Source organism: Ruditapes philippinarum, unplaced genomic scaffold (assembly GCF_026571515.1).
Source record: "Ruditapes philippinarum isolate M1 unplaced genomic scaffold, ASM2657151v2 ctg4972_1_1_1_1, whole genome shotgun sequence".
Taxonomy (NCBI): domain Eukaryota; kingdom Metazoa; phylum Mollusca; class Bivalvia; order Venerida; family Veneridae; genus Ruditapes; species Ruditapes philippinarum.
The window spans coordinates 15,539-42,985 of NW_026851597.1; the positions used below are offsets into that span (position 1 = coordinate 15,539).

A 27,447-nucleotide genomic window follows, 5' to 3' on the forward strand; every position below is an offset into this window, starting at 1 on the left:
CTTCCATATTAGACTTTATATGCCTTCATATAATCAAACCGTTACAAGCAGTTTATAACCTCTCTCATTTTGTTATTAAAGCCTGCATACAAAATAACTATAACGTGTACCCAATCAGAGTCGCTTGTTCACTTATCTTTTATCTTGGCCTTTTGATAATCAAGCGAACATAGCTATCGCATTTCATTCGCTACTAAAACAGTGGCTGCGCTCGATTGTTTATTACATTGAAATAGTACTGTTCTCGTGAAACATTATATTTTCAGTTAAGAGCAAAAAAATATTTCAAACGCTCATAAATGAACATCAAAACAAGGATAAAGCGAGGTTTTTACACCGATTTACCTGGAGTATCCGTCGCGTGCGAGATGAACTTAGTTATAAAGTATTTATTTACTTAGAAGGAGTATATACAAGTTAATAAGGTATTTGCTACACTAAACGAACACTGACTTTTTGATAGTGTTTATGTGTACAAATAGATAGATATATATACGCACACATAGTTTTGTAAGTTTCGTGCGTAACAAAAAGTAAATGGATAAAGTGTTGTTTCATACCTGTATTTTATATCAGGATTTATAGACAATGTCATAAATTATTATATCTTCATGTCTCAATCTATATACATCTTGTTTATGTACAAGAAATACGGTTGATGTACAAGAAATACGGTTGATGTACAAGAAATACGGTTTGTGTACAAGAAAAACGGTTTGTGTACAAGAAAAACGTATATTTAATATCAGTGACACGAAAATTTTAATTGGAGCACATTGTTTTTAAGTTGATTTGTATGTTTGGCAATACATAAACAACTGTTTTGATCAAAAGTTTTATGGAAAGTCAATGATAAAATAATATATTATTTTAATACATTTTGGACGATATATAAGGAATCATGGACGTGTGGCATGTCCTAACTTCCCTGACTGTATGGAGTGTACTGTGTCATATTATAGATGGTAAGAGATTTCTTTTTTCATAACTATTGTAATTATATATTATAACATTTACGTAGGAATTTCATGAAATACAATATGATCTAGGGCATGTTAAAGGTGAAATCTTTGTTAAACGTAAACACAAGAATGCAAATAAATCCATTTATACATTATGATGGTAGAAATAATACAGGATTGGAGTAGATACTAAGATTTATCAACAGACAGAGAGCCTGTCAATCAGATATGTCCCCCGAAATTTCAACAAGACAAAATGATACTGTACTAGATTCTAGGTAACTTTCTTCTCTTATCAACTGGAGAAAAAAAATCCTACCACAATAACTCCCATACCAAACGATATCAAAATATGTGAAATCCCATCAGTGTAATGATTTCTTTTTCTTGCTTTATAATATCTATTTTGCTACTCAACAAAAAGATGAACTTAATGGAGCTCTGATTCTGAACATTTTCCACGTTTTTTTCCTTGTTTTCTGATGAGTGTAACAGGCGTATTATATCGTCAATTTTCACATAAATTATGTGTGTGGCTTTAGAAAGAAGAGCTTCCAAATTATATATACCCTGTGCTAACTGTTTAAAGACAGACTTGTGCCATAAAATGCTCGAGGAAATTCATTAATGGAACCCCCGACATTAAGCACGAGAAACTTGACTGATAAAACTCGACTTTAAGCTCGAGAAACTTGATTAATTAAACTTGACAAAATTAAACAATAAAACTCAACATTAAACTCAAGAAAAATGGACAAGACAAGCAATTGCAAAAAAATAATGTAACTATTAGTAATGACAAAGTGAAGTAGACAGAAATACAGGCTGAAAAAAAAATCATATTTTATAAGTCAAAGTTTTTGTTATATTTAGAGGTAAACTGTGTACGTTTTTAATATTCACTGTGAACATATTTATTACAAATATCAAACAACGACAACTAAACGATTTAATCACTTATAATACACTATAACTTCAATGCACATATCAATGGAGCCCGAATTTTGCGTGCATTTTTTTTTATTTTGTTTCCTGAAATATGTTGGAAATTCACATGAAAAGAAAATAATCAACAAAATCTACTGTATTTCAAAATTATTAGCCTTGATTTTCGGCGTATTTTCTTCCACTGGATGATGTTTTTGATAATAGTTAGGAGCAACATTAAAGAGACTGGATATAACATAGCTATCGTTATATAGGTATAGTAGGTTAAATGTACGTTAACTAGATAATTATCGTTTTCCTAGAAACATAAGAAATAGTTAGCGCAAATACATCCAGTGGTGCTGATATATCACTTCATATACTCACTAAGTTCACGTCCTACACAAAATATTTACATCGCATAGCGAGAAATTACTTTAGCAAAATTCGATTCCGAAAATTTTGAAGACTGTTGTTGTTTTTTGCTGGTACTGATGATAAGAAGTAAAAAAAAAACACGTATACTTAACATAAGAAGCATTGTTTTGAATTATCTCAAATTTCATGTCGGTTAGAGAAGTTTAGATGAGGTTTTATACCCATTAATGTTAAAAGCACATTGGTTTGAGTTTTTTACCCTTAACATAATCATATTTATTCTTCAAACATGCATTTAAAACAGTAATATTTGCCGTTGAAATGGTGTTGTTTAAACTTCAACAACATCTATCACAACAACAACAACAACATCATCATCATCATCATCAACAACAACATTAACAACAACACAAACATAAAAATATAATTTTACCCTAACCAAACGTTTCAAATATACTTATGTTGCTAACTGCGCCCTGGTACGGGCTAACCTCAAACATTGAGTCGGTTTCTAAGCGATAAATTTAATTTAGCGTTGCGATGTATATACACACAATTATAGAGAAACAGTGTAACGTTTGCCAGCTACTCGCTTGCTAAGTGGATATTTCCACTAGACAATTTACAGAAATCAACGTAGAATTTTCTGTTTGAATACCACTAGCATTTCTTCCTTCCTATACACCTATCATAAATCTTTTCTTTCTTTCTTTCTTTCTTTCTTTCTTTTTCTTTCTTTCTTTCTTTCTTTCTTTCTTTCTTTCTTTCTTTCTTTCTTTCTCTTCTTTCTTTCTTTCTTTCTTTCTTTCTTTCTTTTTTCTTTTTTTCTTTCTTTCTTCTTTCTTTCTTTCTTTCTTTCATTCTTTCTTTCCTTCTTAACTTATTTTTTTCTTTATTCCTTATTTTAACTAATTAATTTTAATTAACTTTAATTAACTAATCAATAAATTAACTAATTTATTTATTTATTTACTTTTATTTATCAATCTATTGTTTGTTCAAAATACAATAGAATGAACTGAGATATTTATTTTACAATATGTTCATTTATCATCATGTGTTGATTTATACAAATGTATATATATTATATATATATTTAGTCTTAAAGGCCCATTATGTCTCAAAAATGCTCATCATTTTTATTTATTTAAAACTTCTTATCTTGGTATCTTATTATATTTTCAAAAAAAATACTTATTTACTATACAGACAAACCTTTATATGTTTTTATTCTTTTGCTCTGTAGGCAGTTGGTATAACTGTAGTGTTTTTGTATGGAATTCAAAACACTTCTTTGTTTACATTTTTCTACCTTTACGACACATTACTGCATATTCAGTGGTACTTTGTACAGTTGTTAGCATCTAAACTGTTCTAAATGCACTATTAAAACAATATTAAAGACATGTTTGACATTTCTTACGAATTAAAAAAAAATGGATTTCTAAGGCATTATGTGTCTTTAAGTTTTACGGAAATACTGATTATTTGTAATGATTGATTGTAACAATAAAGTAACATATTCTTTTCATAATATAATTTTGACTATTACGTTGTGTATAAGTAAAGCGTGGATGATAATATTTCGTCTCCATATTTGTTAACTGTATATAGCAACCCAAAAATTTCATTTTATTTCCATTTAACCATTGATAAATTGTGTCATTTAACCGAAATAGTTCATATTTTACCAATCTGACGCTATTTACAAGTTTTCCTTTATGAAATAGCTAAAGTTTTTCAATATTTGAGAGTTTAATAAACCCATTGTTTGTCGACACTGGCCTTCGGTGTGTCAATTTTGAGATATTAAAGTGCTAACGTGCACTCAAACCGATTTTAGAGGCACTTAATGATAATTTTACCTGTTTATGATTCGCCTGACATTACTATATCGGTTCGATTCAATCGGCTCTGATAAACAAGGGAAATATAAAGTAGGATTTTATCACATTATTGTCGTAAATTTCTTCCTAACAACACGCTGAAAAGAAAAAAAAATAAAGCTAAAAAACTTGTGATATAAAAGTAAAGTTGATGCACATGCATTTATTTTATTTTCTGCTTTTCGAATTACGTCCATTTCCATCAGTCTGTTTTACTTCAGATTTTTACAGATAAGAGCTAAAATCAGAATTATCAATAATTCTTCATAGATATTCATTGTGTAATACAGTATAAATACACTTACAAATATTAAGTACACGAAAGATCCGGAGCTGTTTTTGCTTAAGGAAACATTGCTCTTTTCATCAGAAGATAATTGGATGTGATGGAAGCATGCAAATGATGATAAATATGCATGACAAATAGCAAATAAATGAGGGCCTTTATAAATATTCTAGTTAAACATCATTTCTGAAAATTGTAAGTTATCTTCAGCTTATGCTCTAAACAAGTACACACATTTGCTAAAATGTGTACTTCCACTAAAATAATAAAATCAAGACGTCATACTGGACACATACACTGAAAGTACGTACCTAATAATGTATAGTAAATGACGTCTGCTAAAATGTTACATGCTTCATTCATAAGATGAAGTATGCAAAATATTTTCAAATATATATTGTTTGTAATGGATAGGTCTAGGATGAAAATAAGATACAGTTTTATTGTAATCGCTAAATGTATTACACCGAGCGGTATATTGTGAATGCTTGGACTAAATATTCAATAATTCAACAGAACTAGATATTGGCCTATTTCGTTCACTTCTATAAAACAAGTCTTTGTGCCTTTAGATGTAACCAATCAGTGCTGATGAACACCAGTTTTACAATTATAAAGGTATATTTGTCCATGTCGATTGGTCAGGGAAATGTAAAACCGACAAAAGTCTGTGGCAAAGTTGCTATGGCCACCGGAAGTGGTTCCATTCGCTACGGTTTCAGATTCTAACCGCCGTAAGCGGGTTCACTTGCTGCAGTTGTAGATGATAGCTGCTGGAAAGGGTTCACTTGCTGTGGTTGTAAATAATTACCACAGGAAGTGGGTTCCCTCTACACAGCAGTAACGTGATATATATGTGATATACTGAACAAAACTGTAATTGTTTGTACCCGTCAGTTATTATCTAAAGTCAGTTCTGTGTACACATGACACGAAACATTATTGTACTAGAATAAACCACTGTGACACATTCATTCAGGTTCAGTTTTTATATAATGAATATAATAGGTAGACTCTGTGGCAGCAAATGGTCAACATTCAGCTCAATCATCAATAGCTCTTGCTATCATCTTGTGTATAAATTTACGTATTTCCAATTCATCATGCACTTTTAGGTTAATGTTAACTATGATAAAAATAAATGCATGCATTGCATTATACAAGCAAAGACAAAAAATTCCTCTACTATCATTATGACACTTAATTATACTAAGTACTTGCATGTTTCTCCTGAGAATTAAGTAGGAGAATTTAATATTCGATATTGTATGATTAAATTTGAATAGCAAATGAAGGAATAAGTGTTGGAGCTTCAATTAATATCTGGATAAATTATTTAAATGTTCAATTATTTTTTTTTCTAAATTTTTCCAGTAATAACAACCATAGTAAAAGCACATTTTAAAATTTTGTCAATGTGTACCGTGGAAAAATAATCTGAAACTTGAATTCCAGTTTTCATATAGTCCTATATATTATTAATAAGACATTTAAGTTTACCATATAGTCCTAATAAAATAAATAAAGATATATTTATTAAGCATGAATAAAAACCAAATATGATAGTGAACAAGTTATGTCATCTATAAGATAAACATTATGAATGAAAAACAAAACAGATGTGGATTGGTCTACAATGAGCACATTTTTCTATATTTCAAATATTGATAAAAGCAATAGAAATATATCATTTGGATATTCTTACAAAATATTTCTAAAACAAAAAATATTGATCAAGTTTTATGTGATTTAGTATGATATTTTATATGATAATAATATATAATAATGATAATATTTTGTTCTAGAACACTTTATAATCAGTTATTTATAAATATGATATATCTCATCATGTATCTCCACAGATAGCGATGGGTTTGCGACCAGTATGGATCCAGACCAGCCTGCGCATCCGCGCAGTCTGATCAGGATCCATGCTGTTCGCTATTACTTGTTATAGGGTTTGTAAGCCCTGATCAGAATGCGCGTATGCGCAGGCTGGTCTGAATCCATGCTGGTCGCAAACCCATTATGTTGGTTTTGTCATGGCGCAGCTCATATAATTATTTCGTAGTTTGTTGCTATATACATTTTCTAAATACGTTCAAGATAATTATTAATGGTTTTGCATTCTTTCTATAATGGGCTAATTCCCTTTAAAACTTTTTTTTTCTTGAACTGGACCAATTTTGTTCTTGTTAAACATTAAACAGATTTTGCCCGATATGTTTGCTTTGTTTCTTTTAAGTTTTAATTTAATTAGTATTTTTGTAAATATGCCAGGAATATAAACTAGCTGTGATTGACTAAATTGACTAATGTACAGAAGAAGATTTTGGTCCACTTCAAAAGTATCATGTAACTTGTATATCTGTCGTTTCCCACACTTTGTTATCACGAAATTTGTCATATCTTTTATGTTTTACAGATAAACTAGAGGCAATCTCTATGTGAAGTATTTTATCCATTGATAAATTGATTAAAATCAGCTATTTCTCCATCACCTCTAGGGAATAGTCGTGTCATATATGCATCTCAATACCCCAATATCACCCGCTTCATTCCGACCAACTAATATGAAGTTTTCGAGATTTTAGAAAATAAAGAAGCAAAAAATGTTGTTATTCATAAACATGTTTTAACTGTCAACTGTTAATAATTTAAAAACAACCATTCCTTATTATATTATAATGCACGTTTTACCAGATCTCGAAGAACTACAATCTCGCCAGTTCATTATAAAGTCTTAATAGCATCGTTATTACTCTTCTTGGGATTGAAATATTATAAAGTATGATTCTGTAAACTTTTGTATTGGTAATAAGACTGTACAAATCATATAATGGACAATATACTTACCTTACAAGATATATGCATTACAACTCACATGTACATACAAAAATGTAAACATAAAGAAAACCAAATTTTCTCTTAGTCATCAAAAACTATACAGATTTCATACCAAATTTTATAAGCATATTTTATATAGATGTGACTTTATGGTATATTGTGGTGTAATTATATCCAAAGGTAACATACAAACGTTATAATATCTTTACAAAAGTATATCATATAATATGGTTATGTTGAAAAACAAAGAGGTCTAGACTAAGTGTCTATATGTAAAATATTTCAGGCGTAAATATCACCTGACACGATCATCTCCACTATGATACATGCACAATAATGACTGGTTTTTAAAGATTGATTATAAACAAAACACGCACTGATTTTGATATTAGAGACAAATATATATCTAATGTTAGTTGGTTTATACAAAGGCTTAAACTGAACAAGCAAACAAACTTTATACACGCACTAATCATAATTTTGTAAATAATCTTAATATTTTATAGACGCTTTTTGATTGAATAAAGGTTTAGATATTAATTATTGTAGCATGTATTTTGCTATAATTTACCTTGGTGTCAGTTTATTACAAACATTTATTAATAATTTCACGGCAAATTTTCTTGTTTTATGTATATATACTGTACGAATACTATACGAAGATCTTTAATTCGACGAGAGAAAAAAAAAGTTATATATTTAACATTGATTTTTTGTCAGCTGATTTTGTATTTTTTCCGTAGGATCCCTGGAGCCTTGTCCCAAACCACGGATTTGATTACATAATTAGAGCCGTGCCCCAACGAAGGAGTTCCGTTTATTTTATTGTAAAAATAAATTGAGGGGCTATTGAACAGTCAGTCAGTACTTCGGCTTTATTTGGCATGACAATAAAACACAAGGCGCTCTTATGAAATATAAAATAATTCGCGTGACGAACAAAATAAACTCTCGAGAAATTTATCAAATTGTGGCCGTGAAAATCTTTACGCAAGCTTGGCAAATCGATTAGTCTGCCAAATTACACGTGAAAAACCATTTCACAAAAACGATGTTTAAAATCTTTAATCGCTTAGTTTACCTTTTTTGATGTTATTCAATAAGAAGCAAAATTGTATTTACTTGCCCAGCGCGATCTTGGGGTTTAAGACGAAATCACTGTTAATAAAGACGTTCAAATAGTGATGGTTTGCTTAACAAATTATATGATACATATTTTTTCAAAAACCTCCATTCAAAATCGTGCGCTAAGATGTCAATAGACCATTTCATATTTGATATCATAATTATTTTTCTTTCAAACGAAATCTGCAATTTAAGATGTAATCTGGAAGCCGTCTTTGAAAGGAAAATCTAAATATTTTCTTAACATAAAATGATCATCGTAAACTATTTGATATTTACGGAGAGCTAGTTTTTTATAGGTGAAAAAAAAAAACGACACAAAAATGTTATTTCTTAAATATTCCTTATATATAGTTAAATAAATATAGGAGATCGGTAGGTGGGTTTGCAATATTGGTGGTGATGGGAGTGGGGTAGGTGGGTTGGGAATATTGGTGGTGATGGGAGTGGGTAGGTGGGTTTGCAATATTGGTGGTGATGGGAGTGGGGTAGGTGGGTTGGGAATATTGGTGGTGATAGGAGTGGAGTAGGTGGGTTGGGAATATTGGTGGTGATAGGAGTGGAGTAGGTGGGTTGGGAATATTGGTGGTGATGGGAGTGGAGTAGGTGGGTTGGGAATATTGGTGGTGATAGGAGTGGAGTAGGTGGGTTGGGAATATTGGTGGTGATGGGAGTGGGTAGGTGGGTTTGCAATATTGGTGGTGATGGGAGTGGGGTAGGTGTGTTGGGAATATTGGTGGTGATGGGCGTGGGTAGGTGGTTTAGGAATATTGGTGGTGATAGGAGTGGAGTAGGTGGGTTGGGAATATTGGTGGTGATAGGAGTGGAGTAGGTGGGTTGGGAATATTGGTGGTGATGGGAGTGGAGTAGGTGGGTTGGGAATATTGGTGGTGATAGGAGTGGAGTAGGTGGGTTGGGAATATTGGTGGTGATTGGAGGGGGTAGATTGGGATAGGAGTGGGCTATATGGTATATCGAAGTGGGGTAGAGATATGTGGTAATCGAAGTGGGGTAGAGATAAGGGTGGTTGTGTGTTTTGACAACTTGTATACAGTACGACAACGTTTTGAATCTACTTGTATTTTGCCCATAAACAATATTGCTTTTTCTGAATAAGACAGGCACTGTAATAAAATATATCAAAACAATAAATGGAGTGAATTAGCTATGTTTTCTATACTAGATATAGATTTATGAAATGTTTACCAGGAAATACTTTCAGTTTGACTGCTTGATGTTTTATGTTTGTGTAAGCCGATTTAATGTTTGTGTGTGTGCATATTTAATGTTTGTGTAAGAAAAATACCTTTTATGTTTGGTTTGGTACCGTTAATCCTATAGTGTTTGTTAAGCACATTTATTGTTAGTGTAGGTAACTTCAATGTTTGTGTAGACACCTTTAATGTTTGTGTTGATACCTTTTAATATTTGTGTAGTTACCTCTAATGTTTCAATAGGCACCTTTAATATTTGTTAGTCACCTTCAATGTTTGTGTCGATACCTTTAAATGTTTGTGTAGTTACCTTTAATGTTTGTGTTGATACCTTTAAATGTTTGTGTAGTTACCTTCAATGTTTGTGTTGATACCTTTAAATGTTTGCGTAGTTACCTTCAATGTTTGTGTTGATACCTTTAAAGGTTTGTGTAGTTACCTTCAATGTTTGTGTTGATACCTTTAAATGTTTGTGTAGTTACCTTCAATGTTTGTGTAGTTACCTTTAATGTTTCTGTAGGCACCTTTTATATTTGTTAGTCACCTTCAATGTTTGTGTTGATACCTTAAAATGTTTGTGTAGTTACCTTTAATGTTTGTGTTGATACCTTTAAATGTTTGTGTAGTTACCTTTAATGTTTGTGTTGATACCTTTAAATGTTTGTGTAGTTACCTTCAATGTTTGTGTTGATACCTTTAAATGTTTGTGTAGTTACCTTCAATGTTTGTGTTGATACCTTTAAATGTTTGTGTAGTTACCTTCAATGTTTGTGTTGATACCTTTAAATGTTTGTGTAGTTACTTGTAATGTTTGTGTTGATACCTTTTAATGTTTCTGTAGGCACCTTTTATATTTGTTAGTCACCTTCAATGTTTGTGTTGATACCTTTAAATGTTTGTGTAGTTACCTTTAATGTTTGTGTTGATACCTTTAAATGTTTGTGTAGTTACCTTCAATGTTTGTGTAGTTACCTTTAATGTTTGTGTTGATACCTTTAAATGTTTGTGTAGTTACCTTCAATGTTTTTGTTGATACCTTTAAAAATGTTTGTGTAGTTACCTTTAATGTTTGTGCTGATACCTTTAAATGTTTGTGTAGTTACCTTCAATATTTGTGTTGATACCTTTAAATGTTTGTGTAGTTACCTTTAATGTTTGTGTTGATAGCTTTAAATGTTTTTGTAGTTACCTTTAATGTATGTGTTGATACCTTTAAATGTTTGTGTAGTTACCTTCAATGTTTGTGTTGATACCTTTAAATGTTTGTGTAGTTACCTTCAATGTTTGTGTTGATACCTTTAAATGTTTGTGTAGTTACCTTTAATGTTTGTGTTGATACCTTTAAATGTTTGTGTAGTTAACTTTAATGTATGTGTTGATACCTTTAAATGTTTGTGTAGTTACTTGTAATGTTTGTGTTGATACCTTTTAATGTTTGTGTAGTTACCTTTAATATTTGAGTAGGTACCTTTAATGTTTCTGTAGGCACCTTTTATATTTATTAGACACCTTTGATATTTGTGTTGTCACCTTTAATGTTTGTGTAGTCACCTTTATTGTTCGTGTAGATATTATTAGTGTGTATGGGCATATTGTATGTTGACGTATGTGAAACAAACCGGGTCAGTTGTAACAAAATAGCTCTTTAATCATTTAAACATCTTTTAGTATACCAACTAGACAGTGACGCCAAACTATACATGTTTGTAATAGTTTTATACCAAGTTTAAAAGTTAGAAACTGTATAGACCAATCAGTTATCTGTATGTTACTGTATTTCCGGTTATTTTAAGATTTCTTCGGACAGTCATTCTGACTAGCCTTCCTCGAAACACACGTGCTATAAATATTAAAATATAGAAATTAATTTATCATCCCGTTGACGTTTTAACAAAGCCGCCCATGTGAGGCTGTAAAAAGACACGGTGTATGTTATTTATGTGCATAATTAATATAATATGTAATGCAAAATGCAAGCACAAATGAAAAAAACACTACTGTAACAATGTGTAAACATGATGTAGTTAATATTGTCTTAAGTATTTAACATTATTTAAGTCGTGTCCTGTAGTCGGCTTTAATTTCACGTGCTTTAAAGTGATCAATTTTAAATCTGGCTAGTAGATGTAACTGTTGTTTGACTTAAATAATGAGTAACAATTACTCTGCACTCTGTTACTACCAAATTATTTGTTTGAGAAAATATATGACTGGTGTTTGTTTTATTTTTTGGTGTTTTTTTTTTAATTTCATGTAATTTTTAGCCTGCTTATATTAAATTTGTGTATGTTTTGTGTAAATTAATATAGGCATAGTTAAAACACAAAATGTACTTTGAAGAATTACATAAATTCTTCTGTAAATCTAGAATTAATCTACTGGCTTACGAGTATTAGACATGTTTACATGATGAAAAGAATGACAGTTTATTTCATACACTTCAGTGTACAGTATACCAGTTCTTTCAACGAGAAACATGCTTAAAATTGATCGCGGTTGTAATCAAATTCCAGGAAAAACATGTAGTTCCATTCAAACAAATATAGGTGACTTAACACGGCGTCTGCTTCGGTTTCTGTGGTTATGCTCAATTTGATATCTTCGGCAAGACCTAATTCTTTCATCTTTGTTCCTCGTCACCACTTACACTTTATTTTAAACAATTTCTAGGGCAGATAAGATGTTTTTCTATAAACAACTGTTCGTCATTTTCTTGCTGTTTTAAACAAGATTGTTTAATATTTGAATTGTTGTTCATAAAACAATTGATTTATACATTGCGAAATAACCAGTTTCTGTCATTTTTGTTGATGTTTGCTAACGTTCATGTATGTTTATTGTATATATTCACCGGCTTCAGGCAATCGGATCTCTTTATTAAATTTGTCAATAATGATATTGAGTTGAATAACAATATTAGCATTTCCAAAATTGCTTGGATGTAGCCGATAGCTATGTATAAATATATGATGTGACTACAGAGAATGAATATGGCATCAGTCAGGTGACAAAATTTGTGATGATGATGATGATTTTATACAAGTCTCAGTCCTTCCTTGATCTATCTCCAGCCCACCATTTACTATTTAGTTAGCCATGAGTGTCCGGTGGTATCCAATGCTAAATTGTGATTGGCTCAGAACAGGCGGTAAAACGTTTCAAATCTGGTCAACTGTATGACACCCCAAGACGAAAGTTATTTTCATGAGTTATTTTGTATCAGGTTTACGAAAAAAGAGACATGTGGTATTTATTTACTTGTAGTAAGACAGTATGTTATAGATTTGTAAAAAAAAAAAACTCAATTATTTACTGAAATCTATCCCTGAACATGTAGTCCAAAACTCATTACAATAAGGGGGGTTGTAATAACCAACGATATCATGGGCACTGATAAAATCCCATATTCATCAACTTAAGCAACTTTTACATTAAAAGATAGAATTCTTCTTATTTATTTATACAAAAGTATAGTTGTCTCGTAAACTTGTATCGTTAATCTATGGGAAATAGGTTTTAAAATCATAAAATGCCAGCAACCCAGAACATAGTTTTTGTATTGCGTTTTAATTGCGTAAAGTTAAAGTTTTAAAACTTACTAATGGACTTCGTAAAATAAATAAGAACATGTACCAGGTCGAAACGTCTCCTCTACACAAACATTTCTCCCATCATAAAACAGGGAAAACATGGGTACATTTGTAAACCACGGATCTGATAGTTGTTGAAATGAAACATACGTACAATTAGATCTTTTGATATCCTAAACAAAAATTCCAGTGCATTAGCGCACGAGAATATTCACTTTGAAAGCTTTTTAGATATATCAGTTCTCATTTAGATCTCATTATTTAGTATCAGAGCGAGGAAACTTGGGAAAGATGAAATTTCAGTCTATTTCTGCAACATTCTGCAACATTTTGTTGTATATAGAGAGACATATAGTTACTATAGTTACAATGCCTTACAGTCAATACAAATTATTAAATTATAGGTGAATCCATAAATTCACAATTAAAGATTTTTGTTTTAGAGTTGTCTTTTACATTAAAAACATTAGACAAACCTACTTTCAACTTGACTGAACTGGTTCCATACCGGGATACACAAATGACAATTCTATAGATGATGTAATATAAAACACTTGTTCTCTTACAGTCAGATTATAATCTCGCGAGATGAGAGATCTGTGTTAAGCAGGGCTTTAATCATTGGATTGAAGCGCCCGGATGACAAAGAGCAGCTGTGTGCTCAGTGAACAGTTTTTATTTCATTTATCATTACTACAAAAATATATTTTTTTGCAATACTCAAATGTTAAACGCCCTATGTTAAAATGTTATCATTTAACAAAAGGAAATTATGTATGAACACAAACTTTTATTTCATACAGATACTGATATATTATATCCTTATTACAATCAATAATTGAAATATCAAGATATGTTAGGAGATAAAATTAGTTTTCATGTTAATTGACGTGTTAGCCAATAAAATTTGTTTTTCATGTTATATACTGCAAGTGTTAGCCGATAAAATTAGTTTCCATACCAAAATGACGTGTTAGCCGATAAAATTAGTTTCCATGTCAAAATGTCGTGTTAGCCGATACAATTAGCTTCCATGTCAAAATGTCGTGTTAACCGATAAAATTAGTTTTTGTGTTGTTTTCCCTTCTTTTAGAAAGATGATAAACAACGAAGGCATTTCTTTTCGAACAACTTCATTTGTTGCGTTTGTTTTAGGATTTCTCATATAGCGTGAAATGGCGGAAGGATATTAAGCCAAAGATATTTTTGACAGATTTATCTTAACTTTCGTACACGCATTAATTATAAAAGCGCCGATCGGGTGTCATCAAAATTTATCATCAAGAATAATCTATTGAAATTCTGTATCTCAAATATAATTGTAATAATTTCTAACATTAACGATTTTGGTTCATAAAATTCTCTTTCTTTTTCAAATATTCAATTTAAGGTCCCAGCGAATTTTAAATGTATAGATATTTTATGAGATAACAAAATAATAAACTTTTTAAGAGTGCATTACACACCCCATAAATTTCAGCTTATAGTCATATTTTCTTCAGGATTAAATGTTCCGGTTTATATTTAGTTTCATAATTTGAAGGTTCGAGATATATTGGTGTTTTAATGAAATATGAAGATGAGTCAGATACTTTCGTAAGCCTTCTGTTGGAGCACAGTAATTTCGTGTACCATTTGTATTACATTTTTATTTTTATTGATATCATCATATGATCAGAAAAGTACATATGATATACTTATTGTACATGTTTTGTGAATATGTTGTGCATAATCCATGCAAGTCTTCATTGGTGGAGGTAATAAGAATTAAGCTGTGTATAGCTTCAGTCGTATTAAGCTCTCCGGGGAGCTTGATTTGTTGACATGTTATTAATTTTCTACGATTGTAAGGAATAAAGCTTCCGACAAAGCGGAACTGTATAATGTAAGGATGTCCCATCTGTCTATATTCTATGTTTCATGTTATACTTACGCTTAAACAATGATGATGATGGCCTGTAAGACAGGTTTAACTGTAACTCTATGGCGAAAACAGTTGCATTTCTAATGTTTAACATGAATAAAGAGTATAAAATGTTAACAGTATAAATGAGTATCTTTATAACATTATATGACAATATTTTTGTGGATTCTATAAAATGATTGTAATATTTTACATAAAACATTTTTATACTCATTTTACATTTACTTACATTTTAGAAATAAGACAGATCTGACAAATAAACATTTAATTTAGGGGCTACTGGCGAGCTAAATAAATAAAAAATCTTTGTCAGTCAATCTACGAATCTTCACAAAACATGTTTTCTAAAGAAGAATTTGTTGGTCCCATCTGGCGCTGTTATAAATATATCTTTAAATAACTTCATCCCTTAGAGTAATGGATAAATCATCACCAAACTTGGTTTTCAGCATTTTTTATTGTACTCTATATATAAAATATTCTCATTGAAATAGATCTGAAAAAGTCCCTTTAGAATTTAAGTACGGACCATCATCGAAATTGGTTTTAAACATCATTTGAGCCGTGTCACGACAAAACCAACATAGTGCGTTTGCGACCAGCATGGATCCAGACCAGCCTGCGCATCCGCGCAGTCTGATCAGGATCCATGCTGTTCGCTTACAAACCCTATAACAAGTAGAGAAACTGATAGCGAACAGCATGGATCCTGATCAGACTGCGCGGATGCGCAGGCTGGTCTGGATCCATGCTGGTCGCAAACCCATTATGTTGGTTTTGTCATGACGCGGCTCATTTGATGGTCTACTTTCAAACTTACAAACTGAATTAGTTTGTGCTGGAATTAAGAAAGCAAGAAACATCTTCAAATTTGTGTATCACCGTTCTCATCTTTTGATCTAAATCTTTGTAAGATATACACAGTTAGATGCACGGTGATCTTGGTGCTTTTGTTTTATATTACCTATTAATCATCAAACAGATTGAAAAATAGAGTTTGTCTTATTATATATATCGTTGTGTTCTGCATCCATTTGTACAGAATGTTATTTCAAGATAAAGTATGATAAACACAGACATATAAATATTGTTATCATATGTGATGGAAGCACAATTGTCGGATATTATCATGATAACAGTATTTTGTATCATAACTGTGATAATTCACACCGTTATAACAATGATAACAGAATGATAACAGAATGATAACACGCGTTTATGAATGTTTATACAGATAAAGAATTTTTTCAAAGATCACCGTTACAAAAATGTAAAATGAAATAATTGTTGATTCCTTAATATACACATATCAATGTAAAGAATTAATAATGAAGTATGTCCAAAGTCATTTAGTATCTTAAAAAAACAATTTTTATAATGCTTATAAATGTACACAATAATTTTTGTTACACTTAAATTTTTATGATGATGATTCTATTTTAAATGAAATAATGCTTGGCTGTTTTATAACATATATAGATCTATATAAGAATAATAGAAAAGCTTGTAGTTATAGTTCACAGGAAAGCTTGTACTTTGTTTATATAAAACATAGAATAAGCGTCATAGAAAAGCTTGTACTTTGTTTATATAAAACATAGAATAAGCGTCATAGAAAAGCTTGTACTTTGTTTATATAAAACATAGAATAAGCGTCATAGAAAAGCTTGTACTTTGTTTATATAAAACGTTAAATAAGCGTCATAGAAAAGCTTGTACTTTGTTTATAAAAAAACGTTAAATAAGCGTCATAGAAGAGCTTGTACTTAGTTAACATAAGACGTTAAATAAGCGTCATAGAAAAGCTTGTACTTTGTTTATATAAAACGTTAAATAAGCGTCATAGAAAAGCTTGTACTTTGTTTATATAAAACGTTAAATAAGCGTCATAGAAAAACTTGTAAATAAGCGTCATAGAAAAGCTTAGAAAAGCTTGTACTTTGTTTATATAAAACGTTAAATAAGCGTCATAGAAAAGCTTGTACTTTGTTTATATAAAACATAGAATAAGCGTCATAGAAAAGCTTGTACTTTGTTTATATAAAACGTTAAATAAGCGTCATAGAAGAGCTTGTACTTAGTTAACATAAGACGTTAAATAAGCGTCATAGAAAAGCTTGTACTTTGTTTATATAAAACGTTAAATAAGCGTCATAGAAAAGCTTGTACTTAGTTAACATAAGACGTTAAATAAGCGTCATAGAAGAGCTTGTATTTTTTTTATATAAAACGTTAAATAAGCGTCATAGAAGAGCTTGTACTTTGTTTATATAAAACATAGAATAAGCGTCATAGAAAAGCTTGTACTTTGTTTATATAAAACATAGAATAAGCGTCATAGAAAAGCTTGTACTTTGTTTATATAAAACGTTAAATAAGCGTCATAGAAAAGCTTGTACTTTGTTTATATAAAACATAGAATAAGCGTCATAGAAAAGCTTGTACTTTGTTTATATAAAACATAGAATAAGCGCCATAGAAAAGCTTGTACTTTGTTTATATAAAACATAGAATAAGCGTCATAGAAAAGCTTGTACTTTGTTTATATAAAACATAGAATAAGCGTCACAGGAAAGCTTGTACTTTGTTTATATAAAACGTTAAATAAGCGTCATAGAAAAGCTTGTACTTAGTTAACATAAGACGTTAAATAAGCGTCATAGAAAAGCTTGTACTTTGTTTATATAAAACGTTAAATAAGCGTCATAGAAAAGCTTGTACGTTGTTTATATAAAACGTAAAATAAGCGTCATAGAAAAGCTTGTACTTTGTTTATATAAGACGTAAAATAAGCGTCATAGAAAAGCTTGTACTTTGTTTATATAAGACGTAAAATAAGCGTCATAGAAAAACTTGTACTTGTTTATATAAAACGTTAAATAAGCGTCATAGAAAAGCTTGTACTTTGTTTATATAAAACGTTAAATAAGCGTCATAGAAAAGCTTGTACTTTGTTTATATAAAACGTTAAATAAGCGTCATAGAAAAGCTTGTACTTTGTTTATATAAAACATAGAATAAGCGTCATAGAAAAGCTTGTACTTTGTTTATATAAAACGTTAAATAAGCGTCATAGAAAAGCTTGTACTTTGTTTATATAAAACATAGAATAAGCGTCATAGAAAAGCTTGTACTTTGTTTATATAAAACATAGAATAAGCGTCATAGAAAAGCTTGTACTTTGTTTATATAAAACGTTAAATAAGCGTCATAGAAAAGCTTGTACTTTGTTTATATAAAACATAAATAAGCGTCATAGAAAAGCTTGTACTTTGTTTATATAAAACATAGAATAAGCGTCATAGAAAAGCTTGTACTTTGTTTATATAAAACATAGAATAAGCGTCATAGAAAAGCTTGTACTTTGTTTATATAAAACATAGAATAAGCGTCATAGAAAAGCTTGTACTTTGTTTATATAAAACGTTAAATAAGCGTCATAGAAAAGCTTGTACTTTGTTTATATAAAACGTTAAATAAGCGTCATAGAAAAGCTTGTACTTTGTTTATATAAAACGTTAAATAAGCGTCATAGAAAAGCTTGTACTTTGTTTTATATAAAACGTTAAATAAGCGTCATAGAAAAGCTTGTACGTTGTTTATATAAGACGTAGAATAAGCGTCATAGAAAAGCTTGTACTTTGTTTATATAAAACGTTAAATAAGCGTCATAGAAAAGCTTGTACTTTGTTTATATAAAACATAGAATAAGCGTCATAGAAAAGCTTGTACTTTGTTTATATAAAACATAGAATAAGCGTCATAGAAAAGCTTGTACTTTGTTTATATAAAACGTTAAATAAGCGTCATAGAAAAGCTTGTACTTTGTTTATATAAAACATAGAATAAGCGTCATAGAAAAGCTTGTACTTTGTTTATATAAAACATAGAATAAGCGTCATAAAAAGCTTGTACTTTGTTTATATAAAACATAAATAAGCGTCATAGAAAAGCTTGTACTTTGTTTATATAAAACGTTAAATAAGCGTCATAGAAAAGCTTGTACTTTGTTTATATAAAATTGTTTATATAAAACATAGAATAAGCGTCATAGAAAAGCTTGTACTTTGTTTATATAAAACGTAAAATAAGCGTCATAGAAAAGCTTGTACTTTGTTTATATAAGACGTAAAATAAGCGTCATAGAAAAGCTTGTACGTTGTTTAAATAAGACGTAAAATAAGCGTCATAGAAAAGCTTGTACTTTGTTTATATAAGACGTAAAATAAGCGTCATAGAAAAGCTTGTACTTTGTTTACATAAGATGTAAATAAGCGACAAAGGAAAGCTTGTACTTAGTTGACATCAAACGTAAATAAGTGTCTTACAAAAGCTTGAATAAGATTATACATATAACCAAAGAAAAAGTTTTACTCAGGTTTGCTCTTACCGCAGCATAAATCCTAGACGATTAGAAATATTATGGTATGGCGCCACGTCAAAATTACACTTGTTATACATAATTTACTTCAGAAGAAAATGTCTTAAAAGTTTCCTAATATCTAGGAACTTTATTTAATAGATTTAATTCGGGCTGGAACAAGCGGCCGTAAACATTCACTAAACTAATTAACGGAACATCGTAATAAAGCATTAAAATTAGAAAAGTTAACTTTCATGACATGTTTTATCATACAAACATTCCAGCTGCCACGGCACCGTCCTTTTCTAATATAACATACAAAGTTTAAAACAAATCTGTAACTACCTCATATTTTTTGTGAGTATGTACTTAGAATTTATGACTTTTTTACTTCACCAGTGCATTATTCGATTACCGCAAGCCTCTTTGTGACTACATAAAACACTTGTAAAAAAGAAAGAAACAAACCAAACAAAAAAAAAGGGAAAAAAGAAATTCTCTCATGAAAGACAAGTATTGTAGTTGAAATTTACAGTTTTATTCATATCTGTCTTTGAGATAAATTGGCAATTTATATTGTTTTTATTCTAACATTTTCATATTTCTAAAAGAAAAAAAAAGATAACAGGCAACTTTTACAGTAGATCATTCCCTTGGTTCATGTTATAGAAAGGTGTTTTTTTTACTTTTTAGGCAAATAAGATCTAAAATGTCGTTTATACATGAATTTTTTGTAAAATAGTAAAATTTTGACATATCCAATGTTGATATACATGTGTAGATGAGCAGAGAAAAGCTAAAGACATTTGACAAGTTCACGAATGTATTTAATACAGAAGATCACTAGCGCACATGTATAGAGTCACTGTAGGGCCTCATTAACCCTGTTACATGTACATTGTACAGGGGGTAACCCGTGTTTATCTGAGTTCATAATCTGTACAAACTTTTCAACAGTTTCAACAGTATTTCAATAAAACACTGTAGTTAAAAACCACCGGAATTTGTAATGTAATAAGTGATAGAGTTTACCTATTATTAGTGTATGGTCACACGAGATCTCACGAGATTTGTCTGACAGTTTGTGATGGTCATCTTAGATTATCACCCATCAACTGCTTATTTATAAAGTTCAAATGACAGTAAATACAGCAGTGATGGACGGTAAAGTCAGGATTTTAATGCGATGTGACCGGTGGTCAGATTTTTGTAATTATTTTGAGGAAGTACCCTGTTTATAGCCCGTGTGTGAAATGTTAACATTAACAAGGTCAAAGTATTCATTTTGTACTTCACATACCTTCAAATTGATAGTAACAATCGTTAGTAACTTATTCTTCTTTCAAAATAACGAATCATAAATCATGGTTTATCTATTGTTTTATGTATTCATTATTTCTGGTAAAAATAACTTATAAATGGTTGTCATTTGAAATGCTGTTTATATATAGTCTTTATTTCCGCTTTTCAGCAAATACAACACATACAACATGAAATATATACAAACGATTAACATATGTTACATGATTATGACAAATGTACATTTATATATATAATTAAACAGTGATAATTAAGTTCAAGTTGAATAGTTTTATATACATGTATATTCTATATGATAATATTACTATATGCTTATACATAAATAAATTTGCATATGCCTCTTGTTGACTTGATAAATGCATGTTGACCACTTAATGCCAACCTTAACATCATGTCTGTTTAATTTTGTTTCTGTTAAAGTATTAAAACGCTAACGGAACTGCAGTACACTGATAATAACGAGTTGATACATGTAATTTTCTATTTATAAAGAGGTTCTTGACAAACTTCAGTTTTTCAATATTGGTCATGATATAACAAAACATAATTATAAGTAGAAGATTTAACGTGGCAGCAGAAATTGTTAGCGACAGCATATTCCACCCATATGACCAGTGCAAGGCAATATCAGCCGACACAACCATGTCGTCTGCTCATAGACTCCACTCTTCTATTCAGTCAGCACAAACATTTTATGGGGGAAATATCCCTAAAAATAATGAATGGTTTTGTCCTGACTGAAAATTGGACAAGTCCATTTAAGATATTTAGTGTGGTTAGAGTTAATGGAAGTGGATAATTGAATGTAAATAAGGGTCATGAATCTGCCAAGCTGCTCATTGAAAACGTATGTTCCACAATAAAATCCCCGTAAAGCACATCCTTTATGAATACCAATTACAATAAAATCATATAGTTAAAACTATTTACATGGGCAGCCTTTAATCACGGAGAAGGTATTTTAGTGTAAATGATATTGTATATAGCAATTATAATGCGACTTTGCACTCATGGTCGTTCCCATGTTTTATCTATCGTGTAAAAAGACACACGTTCACTTCTAAGCTAGAATTAAATTGTTCAAAACAATTGAACTGTAAATTAGGAAAAAATATGTGTGCTTATTCGCGCAGAACATATATATATTGTTGTAAAAACTGTGGAATGTGACACAAGTTGGTCAGTTGTTAACTGCTTGTGGAGAAAACAGACATATTGAATGTTGTTACATATAACGTATTATGTGTACTACAATATTAATAATATTACATAATAACATGCCATATAATAATAATAATAATAATAATAATAATAATAATAATAATAATAATAATAATAACAATAATAATAATAACAATAATTAATAATAATAATAATTTTTATTTAGAGAAGGTAACATAATTAACATTAAGAATATACAAAACAAGAATTTATATCATTCAAATTAATATTGATTCAAACAAGAACATTGACTTTATTTGATCATTTTTTGGGGGGTAAATTATAACATGTACATTATGGTATAGCGATACATCATTCATCACCCTCTGTAAAATAACTGTCGCTGATTTACAAACATAACTAAGTGGTTTATAAGTAGTAAAATCTCAACATTATAAAAATGTTAGATGAAAAAATGCACCTTTGAACACTTTAGAGTAACATGTCGTGCAAAATGTTTTTTTTCCCCAAATGCACACGAAACCACGATATAATCTAAGTTAGTGAACAGATATAATCGTGATTTTATTTTAACTGCCAACTTTACAAAAATTAATAAATGAAAAAAAATGTGCTTATTCTTCAATATAATGAAACTGTTTAAAGGGAGACTACTGTTGAAATAGTATGACAAATAATTACACATTTGTCTCCCGCTTTAATTACGATGTGCTTTGCGGTCTTGTTGTTTTAAAGTTTTTAATAAATGGATTCAATATCATGTACATATTTCTATACTAATCATATAATAAATTATTAAAAGGGACTCCACTGAGGTTTAAAAGCCTAAAACCATAAAATTTGACTTTCTTACATAAATGAGCTGCTGCACTTTAAACAAAAATATATGCAGATATAGTTAAGAAATATACTTTGAAATAAATAGAAAATTGTATTTTTATGCTGTTCTTAGCCCAATTTGAGTGAAAAGCGTTTAAACGCTTTTCATTTTGGGTCATTTTTACAATTTGAATAGTTATTCTGGAAAAACGAAATGCGCGAATGATCTGAAATTTTGTACAAATATTAGAAGTCTAAACCTACATCAAATGGTATATTTATCTGGAAAAAATATTTTCAGTTCCATCATGTCAAAAAACTTCAGTGGAATCCATAAACCTAATAAATGAAATGACTAACGTAATTCTCAATAATTGTGTTTCTTTAAGTTACTTTATTGCAGACGAATTGTTTAAGAGGTTTTGTTGTACAGATGTTAAATTAACATTTCTTTCTCTATTCTCCAGCTGGAATCACGTGCGAATGTACGACGTTAGATTGTCAGGCTGAACGAAGACGGACATGTGAAGCGGAGTTTTTCTGTTACGTTGAAAACATGAACTCAGTGGTGACTCGGGGATGTATAAATAACAAGACACCGTTACTGTGCGAAAACCGGAAGCCAACAAAACTAAAATCTGGGGATTACCCAGAATGGCCGTTCTTGTTCTGCTGTAAGGATGAATTCTGTAACAAGGAAGTTGTTCCGATTAAACCAACAAGAGAGCCGGGTAAATATTCTTCATTGAAATTCTTACATTGAAATAAATTATTTCTTCGATTAAGGCACATACCCGATTTACCATTCTCGTCAATGAACTTGGCCTTTTAAGATATGAGAATGTTTTATCTATAATATGATATCCCCTTGCCAAACACTTCCACTTAAGTCCATAAAATTTATAAAAAAATTCACGATTTCAACTTCACGAATTCGCGATTTCAAGTTATTCACGAAGATGAAATTGTGAAATCACGAAGATGAAATCAGAAATTCATGAAGTTGAAATGTCCCCACCGGGCTTTCGTACCTGAACTAGAACTGTTGCTTGTTATATCATATAAAATGATACATATCATATTATCAGCCATAAACAACATTGTTTCATATACGTTATTTCGCATTGAGATGAGATAAGAAATAAGTCGCCGATGTCCTTGTAAATCAATTCTTACCAACATTTACCAGGCGGCGAGTAAACATACAGCATCGAAATCAGTAAATCACTAATAATGTATACTTACGTTGAATAACATTCATACAGATTAAATCTGAATTGTACGGTGCCATGAAGGTGCCATCAGAAATATTTTAATTACCACGTGCGTACGATAAAGCTACTACTTTCGCACGTTCAGTCTATAACGTGATAGATAAAATATTTCTGATGTCCCCTATATGCCACCGTAGAATTGTGTTATCAATCAGTATAAACGCTGTCAACCCCCGCCAGAGGCAAGTCGTTGTTTCCGTGAGCTCATTGCTTACATAGTACTTGTTGGTCGAGAGTGTTTCAATAAGCTTATAGCTTCAAACACAATCGAAATGAAATCAATTTGTATACACTAAATTAATCAGTAATTGTAAAATATCATAAAATCACTTCTTTCATGGCCAGCTAAAATATTTTTACACCATTAACTCAAAATGCAACATTTCCTGTATATTACATACACCTGGGATACCCAAGATTACACCGAACCTTAACAAATGAGTAAAGTTCAACCCACGCCGTTTCCGACATAACCGGACCTTCTCTAATCCGGACATTCTCTTATCCGGATCTTCTAGAATCCGTCCGAAACCAAACATTTTTCACAAATATACAAATATAATCACTAGGCTAACATCTACATATATCGTTTGACTTTAATATGAATTTTCCCCTTTAAAATATTGTTTATATTTAATGATATTTCTATTTCAGTTGTTGAACCGGAAGTGTATGACGTCAATGATGACTCGGACACAAACAACCCGTACGTTAGATATGAGTATGAAGATAGAGTGCCGTGTCAAAAAAATAATGATCACTCAAAACTCAATCCTATATACATTGCCGTGCCGATAGCCGGTGTTTGCGTTCTTTTAGCACTCATTATATTTGCAATGTATTTATTAAGAAGACGTACGGACTTCTATGCTCAGTATGACGCATATCATTATCATGAACAGATGGCAAAGTTAGCCAATAAACAAAATGAAACAAAAGTTCAGGGTTGTGATACAAACAGATGCACGGACAGTGAACGGTCTTCGCAAGGAAGTGAAACTAAATTATTCTTAAATGCATGATGTCTGCAGTATCATTAACAAAAAAGTGAGATCAAAATGATTTGACGTTTGCTTAAATCATGTATCGCTCGAGGATACCGCTCCACTATATCAGGCACTTCCGGAATAAAGCGTCAACACGCTTATGCTGTAAGCCAGCACCGACATTCGGAGATACTCTAATGCCATCGAGGATCATTGTGGAGTCATTGAGGACACCTCTTAATGCTCTACTTCAGCGTTTTAATGCATTTGTGTATGTTATGAGAAATGTAGGGGACATTCTGTATTGATTATCCCACATGTGTTTACAAGTTTTCATTACAAACAGATATAAACATATTACAAATGTGTTATTTTTAAAGCAAAAGGATATGCTGCTTTTAAATGAGATTATTGATAATGTACATGTTTGGCTCGTAAATTGATTTGTTTTGAAAACTTTGTAAGATATGAACTAAAATCAGGGTTTTTATTTCGGCCTTCGTATTAATGTATTTATGCTCAGGGATGTTTAGTCTTGTAAATAGCCACATTATTTTGTCTCAAACTCACTCGGAATTACTTGGTGATTTTCGTTATTTAATTTATCGGAAGTGACCTCCATTTCCATGCACATGTTCTTAATAATCAGCTCAATAAAATTTCACAGCCACTGTCTGTCTGTAGCACAATGTAAGATTTTGCCAAGCTTAATTTATGTGGAACAGGGTACGGAGCTTTTGTAGAAGTATTTAACATGTACATATGAATAATAAATACAATAAATGCCTCTACTTTATACTGTATATTTAAAACCGCTGACTTTTTCATCAAAATCTTAAATGAAATTCAGATTTTTCATCAGTATTTGTTTACTGTTTTTCTTATTTGTTTAAAAAAAAACAGAAAAAAAAGAAGTTTTTTTTAGTTTTTTTTTTTTTGCTTTTGTGTTTTTTTTGTTGTTTTCGTTTAAGGGGTTCATAAATATGTTTCTGTTTCAAAAACCAAACTCATGAGATGAGAGTTTTCTACAATACGTAGGTACCTACATGTCCATTGTTGCTAATTTGGAATAATTCTATATTATTGAAAGTCATGTGTTGTACTAGCGGCAGACATGATATATACAAGTGTCGCCACAACCAACGCCAGAATCATGGTACACGCTATCATCTTGTAACATCTGTTATGACATTTCAACTACCTGATCCTTTAGATTCCAGTCTCATTATATCGGCATTTTGTTGTGAGTTGTTTGGCGCCATACATTTATATCATTTCCTGCAGAGCTCTGTACTTTCTCACGTTAGTTACGTCGATATGTTTTATGTCGGACCAGCAGAAATAAGTCAGCGTCTGTAATTATCTAGAACTTAAAAAATGGTTAACACACGATCTCGTGATGTCTATAATTCATCGTTAACTTATTTGATCACAGTAATAGCTTTTCTAATTAACATCGATATTTATAAATAATTAACCTGCAGGCGGAAACACATTTTACCCATAAGACCTGTGTCGTCTGCGCTATTCGATATTCAGTCAGAAGTTATCCCGGGTTTTCCCCTAAAATGACGAATGGCTTTGTTCCGATTGAAATATGGGCAAGTCTATTTAAGATATTTAGGGTATCCAGGATTACTAAATATATTAGACATACAAAATTATTGTAGATGTTTTCTTTTAATTATGTGAGATTGGATTTTTAATGTATGTAAAAAATTTAAATATTGACTAACCTTTTTAGAGGTTATATACAAAATGCTGATTGTAAAAGGTACAGGGTTTTATTTTGTGATTAGCTTACATTATTTTCTAAATATTCTTAATTCTTTTTTGGTGTGTTATTATTTCAAGTTTCTTATAAAATATATAAAGTCAGTGAAAAGTTATTCTATCACATATATAAACACATAGTCAATTCTGAAATACTGGAAATATTGTATCATGTTGTGTCCTAAATGTTGAAAATATTGACCGTTTTAACTTTATCGTCTGCTACTGGAACAAGAGTATTGTTATTATAATACAAGTGTTGATTGTTACTTACTTATCATTATTTTAATGTGTATTGGGATTTTATTTGTATGGTGACATGGATTTACTGAACAATTAAAATGATAAAACAGAAATTATCTTTGTTATTATTTCAAAAGATTGTTACAAAATGAATGAATTTTTGAATTATTAGATATATTGTTAGGTTTGATGAAAGTAAAACAACATACACACATATATACACGCATGCTCGCACATGCGGACAAGCACACACACACACACACACATGAACGCACGCACGCATACGCGCACGGACGCATACACAGCAAACAAAAAAGATAAACCCAACGATATTTTGAGCTTAACTTT

At 30.7% G+C, this 27,447-nt stretch overlaps 1 protein-coding gene across 1 annotated transcript; it reads left to right on the forward strand.

Moving 5' to 3' along the window:
* Positions 1-175: 175 nt before the first annotated feature.
* Positions 176-27,212, forward strand: LOC132756612 (uncharacterized). The gene is made up of 3 exons (XM_060747764.1): positions 176-965; positions 23,291-23,554; positions 24,752-27,212. Exons 1-3 carry the CDS (start codon positions 902-904, stop codon positions 25,117-25,119), a joined length of 696 nt encoding a protein of 231 aa, XP_060603747.1. The 5' UTR covers positions 176-901; the 3' UTR covers positions 25,120-27,212.
* Positions 27,213-27,447: the final 235 nt, after the last annotated feature.